This window comes from Sander lucioperca, chromosome 2 (genome assembly GCF_008315115.2).
Source record: "Sander lucioperca isolate FBNREF2018 chromosome 2, SLUC_FBN_1.2, whole genome shotgun sequence".
Classification (NCBI taxonomy): domain Eukaryota; kingdom Metazoa; phylum Chordata; class Actinopteri; order Perciformes; family Percidae; genus Sander; species Sander lucioperca.
In genome coordinates this window covers 49,213,706-49,231,205 of record NC_050174.1, presented here as the reverse complement: position 1 = coordinate 49,231,205, position 17,500 = coordinate 49,213,706, and the positions used below count along the sequence as shown (strand labels likewise).

Genomic DNA, 17,500 nt, shown 5'->3' with positions numbered 1-17,500 from the left:
CTCTCTGCCTGTCTGTCTGTCTGTCTCTCTGTCTGTCTCTCTGTCTGCCTCTTTGTCTGTCTGACTGTGTGTCTGTTTGTCTCTCTGTGTGTGTGTCTGTCTGTCTGTCTGTCTGCCCGACTGTCTGCCTGCCTGTCTGTCTTTTTTTAATTCTTTTAAAGATCCCGTGTGGTCCAGATCATCGGTAGATGCTAGATCACACCTGATACACATGTTGACATCAACACACAGCATCCTGTTCAGGGGTCAGGGTACTAAAGTATAATCCGTTTTTCGTTGAATAAAAAATGAAAAAACGAAAAAACGGGTTGATGTTTCGTTTTTTGTTTCAACCCAAAAACGGAAAAACCAAACTATGAGCTCCGTTTTCTTGTTTTTCCAATGTCCATACAAATTAAAAATTAACTGGAAAACTGCTCGTTTTTCAACTGTTGTTTTTTTGTTATTCATGTTTCTGTTTTAACCCAAGAGCGAGAATACGGCTCATTTTTATAATGTGCATAATCATTGAAAATCTGATGGAACACAGGTCTCGTTTATAATGTTATTTTGGTCTTACGTGTTAAGTCAAAAGTTGACTAAAACCAATGCGCTCTGGACAGGAAGTAACATTAACGTGTCAAAATAAAAGTATGAGCGCTGTAATAACTGCCAGAAGAACAATGTACTTTATGAAAACATTGTTTGCCTGTAGCTTGTCAGATTAGGCTAAAGTTAGCTATTTAGGGTTATATAAAGTATTTAATTATTTAATAATAATTTTAAAATCACATGGAATCTACATTCATCTATTATTAGCCTATGTGTGGCAGTTATTGACTAGTTACTCTAATCTTACACCAGCCAGTAAAAAGGCATCTAACACTCTTTCAACCAAATTAACCAAAAATAACATGCATTGTTCCCTTCCATGTTCTTCGCAAGTAAATTAATATTCACAACTTTCATAAAATTTTGGGTGTTTTATTCAATTTTATAGCAGTTATGGTCTTCCCGGGCAAATTTTGACCTGGTAGTGCAACAGGGCACTATTGAGTTTTACAGAAGATAAACACAGAGGACCTGTGCATATTTACAAGTATGTGCATGCACACACACACACACACACACACACACACACACACACACACACACACACAGACAGACAGACAGACAGACAGACACATACACAGACAGACAGACAGACACGCACACACACACACACACATACACAGACAGACAGAAAGACACACACACACACACGCCTACCAAGAGCCTGGGTCTGTCCGAGGTTTCTTCCTAAAAGAAACTAAATGAAAAGGCTTCTTTTTATTGCAACTCTGCAGAATATTCATGTGACATGGTTGACCAACTTAACTGCCATTAATTTGAGCGTGATGAAAAACTCCTGCAGATACAACTGGGCCACATTGCAAACCTCTCATCATATTAGTGAGGAAGCTGCCATGTTGCTTCTCTCATCCTGGTTTCCTCAGGCCCTGCAGACTGGACCACACTTGTGGTTTACTGCTAGAATATTACAGTAGGCCACTTTTCTGATTCACATTTGCCACTTGAGTCCACAGCACCATACAATATATAATAAACATGCACCAGCCTTTGTGGAAATGTATGTTCTGAGAGAGAGAGAGAGAGAGAGAGAGAGAGAGAGAGAGAGAGAGAGAGAGAGAGAGAGAGAGATATCTCGGTTGTAACATTAAACATTTGCATGATTCTGTGCAATCTGCTGCTGCTCCAACAATACAATGGCAGTACATATTTATATTGCTTACCAGGGTTCCAACCTAGTACCTTCTTGCTGTGAGGCCACAGTGCTTACCATTGACCAGTCCTTATTGTAATTCAACCCCACAATACCTATCATGTATTATATTTTATTATCCAATATTGGCCAACTACTGTTTCAAGGGCTTAGTATGAGCAGTGAACATCTAATGAGCTGGGTGATCCAGGCACAGGCCCAGCAGTGAGGAGGTCTACCATGCTCACCATGAACTCTGGTCCAGTCTGCAGGGCCTGAGGAGACCAGACCAGAATGAGAGACTCTCCAGTACACATTAACTTGTTAATTTATGTTCTTCATCACATTGACATGTTCATTGGAAGCTAATGTGGTCAACCATGTCACATACAATATTCTGCAGAGCAATTTAAAAAAGCCCTTATATTTTCTGTCTGTTTTTACTGGCTGGTGTAAGATTAGAGTAAAGGTAGTCAATAACGCCACACATAATGTAGGGGAATACAGATAGTATTTAAAATGTGATTTAAAACTTATTATAATCCTATTTCTATTTTAAAACAATATCCATTCTTACTCCCTTTGTGGCTATTAATGAATGTTGCTCAATTAAATACTTTATATAACCCTAAATAATTAACTGTAGCTTAATCTGACAAGCTACAGGCAAAAGTGAAAGTACATTGTTCTTCTGGCAGTTATTACAGCTCTCATACTTTTATTTTGACACGTTAATGTTACTTCCTGTCCAGAGCGCATTGGTTTTAGTCAACTTTTGACTTAACACGTAAGACCAAAATAACATTATAAACGAGACCTGTGTTTCATCAGATTTTCAATGATTATGCACATTATAAAAATGAGCCTGTATTCTCGCTGTTGGGTTAAAACAGAAACATGAATAACAAAAAAACAACAGTTGAAAAACGAGCAGTTTTCCAGTTAATTTTTAATTTGTATGGACATTGGAAAAATGAGAAAACGGAGCTCATAGTTTGGTTTTTCTGTTTTTGGTTTGAAACAAAAAACGAAACATCGACCCGTTTTTTCCTTTTTTCGTTTTTGGTTTAAAACGAAAAATGGATTATACTTCTTACGTGTTAAGTCAAAAGTTGACTAAAACCAATGCGCTCTGGACAGGAAGTAACATTAACGTGTCAAAATAAAAGTATGAGAGCTGTAAAAACTGCCAGAAGAACAATGTACTTTCGCTTTTGCCTGTAGCTTGTCAGATTAAGCTACAGTTAATTATTTAGGGTTATATAAAGTATTTAATTGAGCAACATTCATTAATAGCCACAAAGGGAGTAAGAATGGATATTGTTTTAAAATAGAAATAGGATTATAATAAGTTTTAAATCACATTTTAAATAAAATCTGTATTCCCCTACATTATGTGTGGCGTTATTGACTACCTTTACTCTAATCTACTCCAGCCAGTAAAAACAGACAGAAAATATAAGGGCTTTTTTTTAATTGCTCTGCAGAATATTGTATGTGACATGGTTGACCACATTAGCTGCCAATGAACATGTCAATGTGATGAAGAACATAAATTAACAAGTTAATGTGTACTGGAGAGTCTCTCATTCTGGTCTGGTCTCCTCAGGCCCTGCAGACTGGACCAGAGTTCATGGTGAGCATGGTAGACCTCCTCACTGCTGGGCCTGTGCCTGGATCACCCAGCTCATTAGATGTTCACTGATCATACTAAGCCCTTGAAACAGTAGTTGGCCAATATTGGATAATAAAATATAATACATGATAGGTATTGTGTGGTTGAATTACAATAAGGAATGGTCAATGGTAAGCACTGTGGCCTCACAGCAAGAAGGTACTAGGTTGGAACCCTGGTAAGCAATATAAATATGTACTGCCATTGTATTGTTGGAGCAGCAGTAGATGGCACAGAATCATGCAAACGTTTAATGTTACAACCGAGATATCTCTCTCTCTCTCTCTCTCTCTCTCTCTCTCTCTCTCTCTCTCTCTCTCTCTCTCTCAGAACATACACTTCCACAAAGGCTGGTGCATGTTTATTATATATTGTATGGTGCTGTGGACTCAAGTGGCAAATCTGAATCAGAAAAGTGGCCTACTGTAATATTCTAGCAGTAAACCACAAGTGTGGTCCAGTCTGCAGGGCCTGAGGAGACCAGGATGAGAGAAGCAACATGGCAGCTTCCTCACTAATATGATGAGAGGTTTGCAATGTGGCCCAGTTGTATCTGCAGGAGTTTTTCATCACGCTCAAATTAATGGCAGTTAAGTTGGTCAACCATGAATATTCTGTAGAGTTGCAATAAAAATAAGCCTTTTCATTTAGTTTCTTTTAGGAAGAAACCTCGGACAGACCCAGGCTCTTGGTAGGCGTGTGTGTTTGTGTGTGTGTGTGTGTGTGTGTGTGTGTGTGTGTGTGTGTGTGTGTGTGTGTGTGTGTGTGTGTGTGCATGCACATACTTGTAAATATGCACAGGTCCTCTGTGTTTATCTTCTGTAAAGCTCAATAGTGCCCTGTTGCACTACCAGGTCAAAATTTGCCCGGGAAGACCATAACTGCTATAAAATTGAATAAAACACCCAAAATTTTATGAAAGTTGTGAATATTAATTTACATGCGAAGAACATGGAAGGGAACAATGCATGTTATTTTTGGTTAATTTGGTTGAAAGAGTGTTAGATGCCTTTTTACTGGCTGGTGTAAGATTAGAGTAACTAGTCAATAACTGCCACACATAGGCTAATAATAGATGAATGTAGATTCCATGTGATTTTAAAATTATTATTAAATAATTAAATACTTTATATAAACCTAAATAGCTAACTTTAGCCTAATCTGACAAGCTACAGGCAAACAATGTTTTCAAAAAGTACATTGTTCTTCTGTCAGTTATTACAGCGCTCACATGTTACTTCCTGTCCAGAGCGCATTGGTTTTAGTCAACTTTTGACTTAACACGTAAGACCAAAATAACATTATAAACGAGACCTGTGTTCCATCAGATTTTCAATGATTATGCAGATTATAAAAATGAGCCGTATTCTCGCTCTTGGGTTGAAACAGAAACATGAATAAGAAAAAAACAACAGTTGAAAAACGAGCAGTTTTCCAGTTAATTTTTTAATTTGTATGGACATTGGAAAAACAAGAAAACGGAGCTCATAGTTTGGTTTTTCCGTTTTTGGTTTGAAACAAAAAACGAAACATCGACCCGTTTTTTCCTTTTTTCGTTTTTGGTTTAAAACGAAAAATGGATTATACTTTAGTACCCTGACCTATTTTGCGTCTATTTCCGTATTTCTATTGACTTTGTATGTTGTCACGTCTCCGAATTCACACTTTACCCGGGCGGTGTGACCACGGTATAAAGATGAGTTCTGTTGTTAATGATGTCTGGTGTCTTTTCTCTCTCTCTATTGTATCTTCTATCATCTCTCCAGACTCTGTCAGGCTGGTGAATGGGACCAGTCTGTGCTCAGGCAGACTGGAGGTGAAGACTAACCAGTCTATCCAGCGCTGGTCTTCAGTGTGTGAAGATGACTTTGACCAGCAGGATGCAGAGGTGGTCTGTAGGGAGCTTGGCTGTGGGGCTCCTTCAGTCCTCCAGGGGGCGCTCTATGGAGAAGTGGAGCCTCCAATGAGGACCAAAGAGTTCCAGTGTGGAGGCCATGAGTCTGCTCTCCTGGACTGTAGAAGCTCAGGCTCAGATAGAAACACCTGCTCACCTGGAAAAGCTGTTGGACTCACCTGCTCAGGTAGGAGAGGAGCTGCAGCTCTGATTTGGTTCATTTCTGTTATAATGAAACTCACTTTGTTCTTTTGCTGATGACTCTCTGGTTTCTGTTCAGAGCCTGATGCTGTCAGGTTGGTGGGAGGAGCCAGTCGCTGTGCAGGAACACTGGAGGTGAAACATAACGGAGAATGGAGACCAGTGAGTTACAACTATAACTCTGACTGGACCCTGAAGAGAGCAGCTGCTGCCTGCAGAGAGTCAGACTGTGGCTCTGCTGTTTCTGTAGAGAGAGAAGAGTCCTCAGACAGATCTGTGTGGTGGATCAGGTCTGACTGTGGTGAGTCTGGATCTGTTCTGAGGGAGTGTGCTGCATCAGCTTCCTCTTCCTCCTTCCTTCATCTCACCTGCTCAGGTAACCCCATCAAAGACATGAATGAATGAATGAATGTTTTTATTTCAAACAACATACAAAAATACACAACAAAAACTTAAATAAAAGACGAAATGTATTTCACTGTAAAAAATAAAAATAAATAAAATCTGTTAAATAAATAATTTAGTCTGAAAGAAAGTAGGAAGAATCTAAATCGTTACAGAGTAGTGGGGGCATACGGTTGTTATACATTAAGTTTCCCTTTAAATCATAGACCCCCCCCCCTCTCTGTCCTGGAGCATTTTTTGAATGTTACCAGGAAGTTAATTATTTCTCTCTTTGTACTTTAAAGGGTAACTACCGTTTTTAAACCTGGACCATATGTTCCTGTTTTTCAGTGTTTCCCAAAGATTAGAAAGCAATTTGTGGTGGCGTCACCCTGTGTCTGACCGGGGGGGTTCACAATAATTCCTTCATTAATAATTTGTGTGTGTGTGTGTGTGTGTGTGTGTGTGTGTGTGTGTGTGTCTGTGTGTGTGTGTGTGTGTGTGTGTGTGTGTGTGTGTGTGACAGAGAGATGGAGGGAGAGCTATGAAAGGAAATGCAGCTGAACGAATACTCTGCGTGTTTTAAATAGCGTTTAAAAAAAAAAGAATAACAAAACTCAATATGTGGCGGCCGGTGTTGATTCTGTGGAGCACCGCCACGAATTAGTCTATGTTTGGAAACACTGTTTTTGTGTCTAAGTGACTGATGGGAACAACAATCTTTGATATTGGTCCAGTATTAAGAGAGATCTCTGCAGTCAGCAGCAGAGAAACAAGCTACAATGTTAGTTACAGTTTTTCTCAATTACTAAAACACAATTTCTGAAAACATTAAACACAAAACCTCTTCTTCAAGCACTATTTACAAAACCTTGGACTCCTCTCGCAAAATCAAACGTTCGCCTCAAAACACTTTTACGTGTGTTCAAAATCAAACACTGCTCTCAAATCATAAACAAAGTGATCAAAATGATAGACACTATCAAGATTTCAATATTTTTATCTCAAAACAAATTTCATATTTTTCCGTCATTGTCTTTAGATGAACAAAAACATGTTCTATCATAGTAGCTCAAAATTTAACCTAAGTGACTACTCTGCTTTGCTCTTTGCATTGTTTTTTTGTTCTTCCTCCTCCGTGTACCCTACTGTACCCTGCATCTCTCAAACGTGTCCTTTGTCTCTGTGATACTGTCATTCTTGGTCTTTGTTGATAAAAACCTTTAACCAGTCAAAATCTATTGAGCAGTCAGTACTGATGGAAAGCTCAATGTTCAGGGCCATACTATGTGTTCATTGTACAGTACACAGCCTACACTGTACTACAGTATACAATACTAAACGGGACAAAAATCAAAGGAGTAAACATGTGATCAATGTGCTTCCTCTTGTCTTTGGGCTGTGTCAGGCCAGAGCACTTCGTCCACATCACAAGCAATATTGTCCCTCCTGAGGCAACGGGGGAAGAATCCTCTTGTGTGCCGTATCCAGCCCTGACACCTCGCATACGCACTCGTCCTCGTCCTCTCACATCGTTTCTTCTATCCATTCTCAGACTTTCTCCTTCCCACCTTCAACAACCGGTTTGCTCTCTGAAGTTCAGGGTACTAAAGTATAAGGGTCAAAGACGAATAAGGATTTAAAATCTGAAAATAAATAAAAGTGTCAAAAAATGCCAACTCAAGCACTTTCTATTTTTATTAGAGTGTTCTATATACATCTCTACAACAGGAATTTAATTTAGAAATGCAATTTAATTTTTTTTGATGAATCGTGTGATTTATTCCATGAAAAATGTCCTTCCTGGGTAACGGGAATGGATTTAAAAAAAAATATTAAATGTCTACCTTTTTAGCATATAAATGTTTAGGCATATCCATAGTTACAGCTAACCAAACACGCACTGCTCAAAAAAACAAAATTTTTAACACAATTAATATGATATATTTGGGTATTTATAATTAAATGGGCTCATCGTTTGATTATGGTCACGCAATATTTCATGCCAAAAACAGAAAAATTATGAAAGATGTCTTAAAATGCTTTACAGTAAAGGTTATCAGGTTTGTATTGTATACTCAGCTCAGGAAAACATGATTGTGTAATATACCATGAAAATCTGAGTTTAAACACTTGACTGTGTCATTGTTACTCGGGATGACATCCCGTTAGCCAGGAATGACATAATGCAAAAATGCCATAAAAGATTAAAGAAATACATATTATTTTATTAATATAATCTAACATTATCAACACAATGCTTGAAAAGTGACAAATACTAATAAAAAAAACTATTTTCATTAACATGTCCAATCTGGATAACAGAGGACATGTCCTGGGTAACAGAAGATCTTCGTTATCCAGGAAGGACAAAAACATGATTTTCCCACCAAAACTCTGTCAAACATGGCATACTCAGCTAAAATATATCTTAGCTTTTAAAACATTAATGCCATATTTCACATGAAATAGGCATTTTTAAATATCAAAACATCAAATATGTTTTATTAGCGTTATCCAGAAAGACATGATTTTTGGACATCGTGCACCAGTGACCAAAAAAGCAAAATAAAAACTTTTTTAAGAGAGAATTACTAAACTCTCCAGATGTTTTGGGGTTCTCCAAAATCTTCTTTATGATGTAATAGCATATTTCATGACTATGCAATTGCATTATGGGTAATTTATGGACTTTAAGGTCTGTTACCCAGGAAGGACATTAGGGAAATCCAAAACTAAGGACAAAAGTATTTCTTGAGTAACATTTTAAATAAGGGTAGGATTGTTACTATATTTGTAGGTATCACTGCAAACATCGACACAATTATGCCAAAGTAGATAATTAATGCTCTTATTATTATTTTTGACATTTTGGTCACATTTTTATACTTAGATTTTAAGCCCGGACGTTACCCAGGACGGACAGTTTGGCACTTCTGAGCTCAATAGCTCTTTGAATTTAATTTTTTTGCAATAAATACCTATTAAAGTGAGTAAAGAGGGAAGAGTTGAGTAATATGATGTAGTTTTTTTAAATTTATATTTATCTTTTGCATTATGAATATGCTTTGGACACCATAATTGACATGCCACGTCTTTGACCCATAATCCGTTTTTCGTTTTAAACCAAAAATGAAATATTATTGTATTTGACAACAGACTGCACAATTAGCTGAATGAGTTCAGGCAACTGAGAACTTTGTTCAGCCAATGGGTTTTAGTGTTTTAGCAATTGAGAAAAACTGTAATAGGGCAATTGTTGATTGTATTTACCTTCACAAAAGTTCTGTTTTTGCTGCTGACAGACTCAGATTATTATTCTAAGTGTCTGACAACGTTATGGAAAGGATTCATGTTAAAGAGTAAGATCCTTTTGTTACACATAAAAACATTCACAAAATTGCATTCTATAAACCCACCAGACTCCATGTACATAAACAGTAATTTTATCATCGTAAAATACAAAGTCGAGAGAAACAAAATAAAACTATGAAAACCCGTTTTAGGTCGTCTTTCCAATTTTCCAACCATCACAACTCTAGTTTTGGTTGAAATAAACACATAGTTTACCGATTTACATGTGAACATAGTCTGGCTCTATACACGCTAAAAGTACTGTTTTTCTAAATGGAGTCTGGTGGGTTTAGTGTTAGCGACCTCAGAGCTATTTCTGGTTTAACAGAAAGGTCTTAAAGAGGTTTTAAAGGTCTATCTCTGTAGGGATCCTTTCCATAATGTTGTCAGACACTTATAATAATAATCTGAGTCTGACTAGAAGCTTCAAACTGTCTATCTGTCTGTCTGCCTGTCTGTCTGCCTACTTGTCCATCTGTCTGCCTGCCTACCTGTCTGTCTGTCTGCCGTCTGCCTGTCTGTCTGTCTCTGTATTTACAGACCTGCTGCTTCAGCCCAACATCTCTGTGTCCTCCTCCATGGTCGGGGTCTCCGAGGTGGACCAGCAGGAGGTGTTCCAGGTGTTCTGGGGCTCCAACTTCACCATCAGCTGCTCCATCCAGCCACAGTACCCAGGAGGCTCCTTCCAGCTCACCTTCACCTCCTCCGACTCAACACACAGCTACACCCAGCCAGCTGTCAATCACTCTGCCCACTTCCTGTTTCCTGCTGCAGAGCCCGCCCACCAATGAAGCTACAGCTGTGTTTATCACCTCTATGTTTTCTCTCATAACTTCTCCTCTGAGAGCCATGTGCTCTCTCTCAGCGTCATGGGTAAGCTGACTGTTTACAGGATTGGAGAAGATGATTGGTCCAAACTGAGTGAAAATGATCAGCTGACAACATGTTGTTTCTGGACTGACTCTGTGACGACTGTCATCATGTTACACATGTCAGATAGTAACCAAACTCATACAAAGTGTAAAAATGTTAACAGCTAACAATTAACTGAAGGACAGAGCATGTTTGGTTACGAGGATAACTCTGGTTCTCTGAGAACTGAGCAAGGTGTTTCACTATGAGAATCACCTTCTGATGTGACCAATCACAAAGCTCTGACCATGGGATGATATAAAGTATATATGAAGTGCACTAAGTGTGAGAGATAAGTGTCCATGTTGAAGTGATTTTAGATTTCAGGTCAGTTTGTGTTTAATGGGAGCTGTTGGACTCATGATGTTGTGTGATGTGTTGACTGTCCATGTGTTCCATCAGATCCGAGGCCTTTAATCATCAGAGCGATCCTCCTGCCGCTGATTCTGCTGGTGGAGATCATTGTCCTTTACTTCTACTGTAGGGTACGGACACTCACTCTTGTTTCCACCACTGGCTGTGTTTGTTAAACTGAAGAGAGGAGTGATGCAGGAAGTCACATCTGTGTTCTGTCATGTCTCTGCAGGCCAACAGGGGGCAGCTGCCGTACAAACAGAAGAACATTGATCTCCAGGCCAACAGGGGGCAGCTGCCGTGCAGACAGAAAAACATTGAGCTGGATTATTATAACCTGGGTGTCCCTGCAGCTGAAGGAGGGCCGACTGAAGAGGAAGGAGCTCAGGGAGCTGAGTAGCACCTCCAAGGAGCTCATCTCACATCCACATGGAGGTTAAGCATGTATGCACCTTTTTATCCCCACATGGAATCATTCCCATTTATTTACCCTTACAAAACTTAAATTCATTTTGAATGGCACATGCTGGCTAATTGTGTACAAAATCCGGGGTCTCTGGGGCCAATCTGTGAGGAAAAATGAGTTTTAAAAAGTACATTTTACTGACAAGCATTATTCTTCCCAAATGTCCAGAACCTGTATTAGGGACCCGGTAGGGGTTCTTAGGATGGACCCAGGACCACCAGAATTGGGTCATATATTCTACAGAACTCCTTGATTTGGAAAAGGTTCCAACTCATTTTTAAATTTTTTTATTTTCACTGAAACCTCCTGGTATTCCCAACATTTTTAAAGAGCTTTGCCATTCGCAATCTCAATTAGAGGGTAACTACCGTTTTTCAACCTGGACCCTATTTTCCTATATTCTTGTTCTAAGTGACTGATGTGAACAACCATCTTTGACATTGGTCCGGTATTAACCCTCCTAACCCCAAAACAGGTTAGTAAAAGCATCTTTTGTTTAAAAGATTGTCAAAGAAAAACCACTTACCCTAGAAAGTACCTGAAAAAACAATAGTTACCCTTTAAGATTTTTAGTATCCACCCAGGCCAAACTTTCCCATGCGGCCATCTCAATTTCTTCGTGTTGTCCAGCAAATCATAACTGGGATAAAGAAAAGAGCCTTTTGAATGTCAAGTTGAGTTTCACAGCCCTTCCAGATGGTTCTCTCCTCAAGACTAAAGTTATCTGCATGTACTGTTGATGTGATCTGAGTTACCACCGGATTATGTCAAGTCACAAACACCACTTGAGCTTTAAAAACTTGAAAAAACATCCCTTTTAAAGTACATTTAGAACAGATTAAAAATGTGCCATTTGCGTTAAATCACGAGTCAACTACAGAAAATCATATGATTAATCACAATCAGATGTTTTCATGTTGACATCCCTAATTAAAATAAATGGAAAAAACACATTGACAAAAACTCAAAATTCTTTGATTACGATTTTATCGTAAAATACCAGAAAACTCAGAGCCCCCTGCTGTGTGTAGATCCAGGTTGGTGAACAACATCTGGTGCCATGTTGACGGTCTGTTAGTGTTTGGGATTAAAGAAATACAATGAAGGAATCAAAGTCATGTAGCTCGCACACACAGTACAATATTAAAAATCAGAGGCTGTTTTCACACAAATTTCATTTCATAAGAATGGTTTGTTTTTTTACTTCAAGAATGTACTTATTGTGTAATGATGTATTTTGCTTACTTTTGTAATTAATGCTTTTTCCTATTTCATAAAATCCAGTTCAGGCCAAAGATTTGCGACAAAACTAAACTGTTTAAGAACATCGAAGGAAATGTTGAAGCGGTCTGAACCGGCCCGTCTCAGCTCGACTCAAACCAGCTGATGGTGTCTCTGTGACTCAGCTGGTGGAGTCTCCAGAGGCTGGTTTTAGAACGTAAGAGACGTCTCCTGTTTCTACAGCCAATAGAGACGTCAGCTGGTGGAGTCTCCAGAGGCTGGTTTTAGAACGTAAGAGACGTCTCCTGTTTCAACAGCCAATAGAGACGTCAGCTGGTGGAGTCTCCAGAGGCTGTTTTTAGAACGTAAGAGACATCTCCTGTTTCAACAGCTAATAGAGAAGTCAGCTCACCAAGTCAGCTACAAACTACAGAAACAAAAGGATCCAGAATCCATTTTATTTCTTTGTTACAAACTGTCAGCTGGTGAAATGACAGAGTTTTAGACGAAGGCTCAACGAGCGCCGTGAGCACGGTATGTGGTGGAGCGAGCTAGAGAGAGACTGAAGAGAGAAGAGCAGCGTTAGAACAAAGCAGAGAATCAGAGAAATAAAACATAGTTTTCTCTGTTTCATCTCTACTAGAAATGCAGCTGCAGCAAGTATCTCACTATCACTCTCCTCATTCATATCTTAAGACGCTACAAATAATATCCAGCTACAAAACGCCTGAAAAGTCTGAAGTTAGAGCAGAAGTCCAGAGAGTGGTTTCTATGGAGATGATCCAGCGTCTCGTCTGATTGGTGGAAACTGGCAGCTTTCAGAACGCTGCAGACCGGAGACTCTCAGGGAGACTAAAGTTTACTCTCATCTCGTCCTCAATCTTTGGTCTGAACTGGACTTTACAATTGTTGGTTTTTGTTTTTCAGGAATTTACTTATTGTGTAATGATGGATTTTACTTCTTTTTTTAATAACTGATTTGCTAATTGTATAACAATTGTGCTGATATTTGTTATCAGGATTTTGATGATGATTTTAAGTTAGGTCTGTGTCATGGCAGTGTGTGCAGATGAACACTGTTTGACTTCCCTTCGGGGCAGAAATCCTCTCGGAGCAGAGCGGTGAAAGGTCCGCTGAGATCGGGTCATTTCTCATCTCGTTTCTCATCAGATCTCGGCAGACCTCCGATGCTCAAAGCAACAACAACAACAACAACAACAACAACTAAAAGTAAACACACTCCTAAATTCTGCAGATTGTGTTTGGGTCTGATTATTATTATTATTATTATTATTATTATTATTAGACATGTTTAACTGGTATCTTTCAGAGTGGAGCATCGCTAGTTTCAAGTCATTTCCTCAAGAATCTTTGGTCAGAAATGGGATTTACAAATTGTTGTTGTTGTTGTTTGTAACAGGATTTTTTACCTATTTTGTAACAATGGATTTTGCTTATTTTTGTAATGAATGAATTTTCTTATTTTGTAACAATTGAGCTTTTATTAGTTATCAGGATTTTTGCTCATTTCTGTAGTTAATCATTTTGATGAATGTTGTCCAACAGCATTGCGTAACATTGGTATTTTCAGTGATATAATGCCAGAATTATAGTCATCTCTTTATTCTTTTCTTATTTTTAAGTTCTTTATTTCATTGTTTCTATTTGTAAGTTGTAACAAGTATACTTGTTAATGCATCTACATCCTGTTATTTGTTTGTATTGATTGTATAATTGTGTGGAATTATAAGTGACACCAAAAAAATTAATAAAATCATCCATAAATCCAAACATTATTAGTTGAATGGGCTGTTTTTTCTGTGTTGTCAGACTTCCCACTGCCATCACTCTACTGAACTGTGGATAAGTGGGGTCATCACCACTTTGGCCACTTCTCTACACATTACATATTTATCATTCCAATATGCATCTTCCACACTACTTTGCACTATTACCTTTTGTACTTTACATCCCACTCCATGTGTACTTGTCTTGATATTATGTCTTATTTGTATATTGTATTTTTTATATTATGTTAATATGTGCCTATATTGTGTCTCTATTGTACAGTATGTGTCTATATTACTATTTGGCTACTGAAGGTTTACTACTATTTGTCTATGTATAGAGTTAACACCTACCAAAGTCAAATTCCTTGTGTATGTAAGTATACTTGGCCAATTAAACTGATTCTGAATCAGCTAAGAAGAAGCCGAGTGCTTTAAGACAAAGTCTCCAATAGTAAATACAGAGAAATAAAGTTAACTTTTGTGTTGACTGACGAGATGCATGGATGGCTTCAGACAGACATTTCTTCCCTGATGTCTCAGTGTCAGCAGAACCATTCTTCCTCATTAAGACAGCAACAGAGACAATACAGACTCAGCTGGTTGTAACAACTGTCCCGTCATTTAGCTGTTATTGTAGTAAACTGTTGAAGTAGGAGGCCTGTAGTTCTGTTATTGTAGTAAACTGTTGAAGTAGGAGGCCTGTAGTTCTGTTATTGTAGTAAACTGTTGAAGTAGGAGGTCTGTAGTTCTGTTATTGTAGTAAATTGTTGAAGTAGGAGGCCTGTAGTTCTGTTATTGTAGTAAACTGTTGAAGTAGGAGGTCTGTAGTTCTGTTATTATAGTAAACTGTTGAAGTAGGAGGTCTGTAGTTCTGTTATTATAGTAAACTGTTGAAGTAGGAGGCCTGTAGTTCTGTTATTGTAGTAAACTGTTGAAGTAGGAGGTCTGTAGTTCTGTTATTGTAGTAAATTGTTGAAGTAGGAGGCCTGTAGTTTTGGGGATATTTTGGCAGTTATAAGATAAGATAAGATATACTTTATTGTCCCCGAAGGGAAATTAGTTTTGGACTCTGTCCGTTCCGCAGCTTTACAAAGACAACACAAAATACAGAAAATAAACATCTCTCAACACATACTCTCATATACATTAGACAGGTACCTATATAGTAATACTCTCATATACATTAGACAGGTATCGATATAGTAATACTCTCATATACATTAGACATATACCTATATAGTAATACTCTCATATACATTAGACAGGTACCTATATAGTAATACTCTCATATACATTAGACAGGTACCTATATAGTAATACTCTCATATACATTAGACAGGTACCTATATAGTAATACTCTCATATACATTAGACAGGTACCTATATAGTAATACTCTCATATACATTAGACAGGTACCTATATAGTAATACTCTCATATACATTAGACAGGTACCTATATAGTAATACTCTCATATACATTAGACAGGTACCTATATAGTAATACTCTCATATACATTAGACAGGTACCTATATAGTAATACTCTCATATACATTAGACAGGTACCTATATAGTAATACTCTCATATACATTAGACAGGTACCTATATAGTAATACTCTCATATACATTAGACAGGTACCTATATAGTAATACTCTCATATACATTAGACAGGTACCTATATAGTAATACTCTCATATACATTAGACAGGTACCTATATAGTAATACTCTCATATACATTAGACAGGTACCTATATAGTAATACTCTCATATACATTAGACAGGTACCTATATAGTAATACTCTCATATACATTAGACAGGTACCTATATAGTAATACTCTCATATACATTAGACAGGTACCTATATAGTAATACTCTCATATACATTAGACAGGTACCTATATAGTAATACTCTCATATACATTAGACAGGTATCTATATAGTAAGCACATTAATTCATCCTTTCAGAGGTAGTTTTTAATTGAACAACCCTGACTGCATTCTCCGCACAGCCCTTGCACAATGAGATATTGCACAACTAACATAATGCACAACCGCAACAGTTAGTACTGTTGATAGGCTCATTAAGACTTCAGAGACTGTTACCTTCATCATTAGGCTCAATACGTTCACAGGGTACCCCCAGGATTCTTCTAGTTTAATTTAAGACTGTTTAAGACCTTTTTAATACCACCTAGGATGAAATTTAATGCCAACTTCACTGCCATACAATGGAAAATCAATGTGGATTTTAGGCCTGAGAAAAGATTGATTTACCAAGTAATGTCACCTGGATTTAATAAAACATTTATTATAATACTCAACAATCATATTTAGTTCACAATAGCTTTGTAATGTGTGTTTGTACTCTAATAACATCAGATAATGAAGTATTTGTTGCATGAAGAGCTCTGATGCTATGAAACTAAACATACAAATAAATAGGATAATAAAAAAGAAAACGTGTGCATTATGAGATGTCGGGTTAAACATATTTATAACCCGGTAACGAGAATGCGTTGCTTTATAACGGAGATACTGCCATTCCTACTTCTGACAGTTTAAAACTGGTAGTAAACATCGGCCATGGCAGTCATTAAATCTGACCCTTCTTCCCTTCCCTTTATTTACCTGTTTGAAGCCACATGGAGACATTAAAGAGAACCTGTCTGCTGTAATATAAGGTTTGAAGATTATGTAGATTAAGATTGTTTTTAATTCTCCGCGGAACGTGAACGTCTCACAGCGTTCGGCGAGCTCGTTGCCATGGTGACGGAGTTACCCACACACAGACACAGAGAGACAAATGAAGTCGGTGCCGACAGTTTGAGCAAGTTTAACGGACTTTTTAATCACAGAGCGTAAAAACGGTACACACCAACGGCCCCGGGGAACACCTCCAGTCCGGGGAACAAACCTCCGGCCCGGGAAACACACCAACGGCCCGGGAAACACACCTCCGGCCCGGGGACACACACCTCCGGCCCGGGGAAACACACCTCCGGCCCGGGAAACACACCTCCGGCCCGGGGAACACACCAACGGCCCGGGAAACACACCTCCGGTCCGGGAAACACACCTCCGGCCCGGGGAACACCGGCCAACGTTAACAGATCCGCACTAAGCTAACGTTAGCAGGCGGCTAATACCGTTAGCATGTGTGACGGCAGAGCGGTCCCGGTTCCGAGCGGGAAGGTGTACCGGCAGCTGTTTGACGCTCAGGTGGGTCAGAGGTCGAAGTCTGTTTATAAATGATTAGAATAACTGTTGTATAAAGTGTGTTATAAACCGGCCAGAGTAGCTGGGTTCATGTTTTAATGTTAACGTTTACTAACCGTCAGTTATAGTTAGCTACGTACCTACAGTAATACGTCATCACCACGCCCCTTTCTGGGGAAGAATACATACGTAATATACTGAGAACAGCCTGGTTAGTAGGTTAGTGAGGTTATACTAAGGTTAGTAGGTTAGTGAGGTAATACTAACGCTAGTTAGCAGGTTAGTAGGT

General features: G+C 38.5%; 2 protein-coding genes across 8 annotated transcripts in view; both read left to right on the top strand.

The window, feature by feature from the left end:
• Nucleotides 1-17,500, top strand: part of LOC116056993 (scavenger receptor cysteine-rich type 1 protein M160-like) — a 1,012,348-nt gene that overhangs the window by 172,300 nt on the left and 822,548 nt on the right. For all 7 annotated transcript variants that reach the window (XM_035999024.1, XM_035999021.1, XM_035999020.1 and 4 more), the window contains 2 exons: nucleotides 5,183-5,497; nucleotides 5,591-5,887. In XM_035999024.1, coding sequence (XP_035854917.1) covers nucleotides 5,183-5,497; nucleotides 5,591-5,887 — 612 coding nt within the window. The remainder of the gene's footprint in view (nucleotides 1-5,182; nucleotides 5,498-5,590; nucleotides 5,888-17,500) is intronic.
• The window catches only part of ccdc180 (coiled-coil domain containing 180), a 36,320-nt gene continuing 35,628 nt past the window's right edge, over nucleotides 16,809-17,500 (top strand). The window contains exon 1 of the mRNA XM_031311507.2: nucleotides 16,809-17,214. Coding sequence (XP_031167367.1) covers nucleotides 17,149-17,214 — 66 coding nt within the window. The 5' untranslated portion in view covers nucleotides 16,809-17,148. The remainder of the gene's footprint in view (nucleotides 17,215-17,500) is intronic.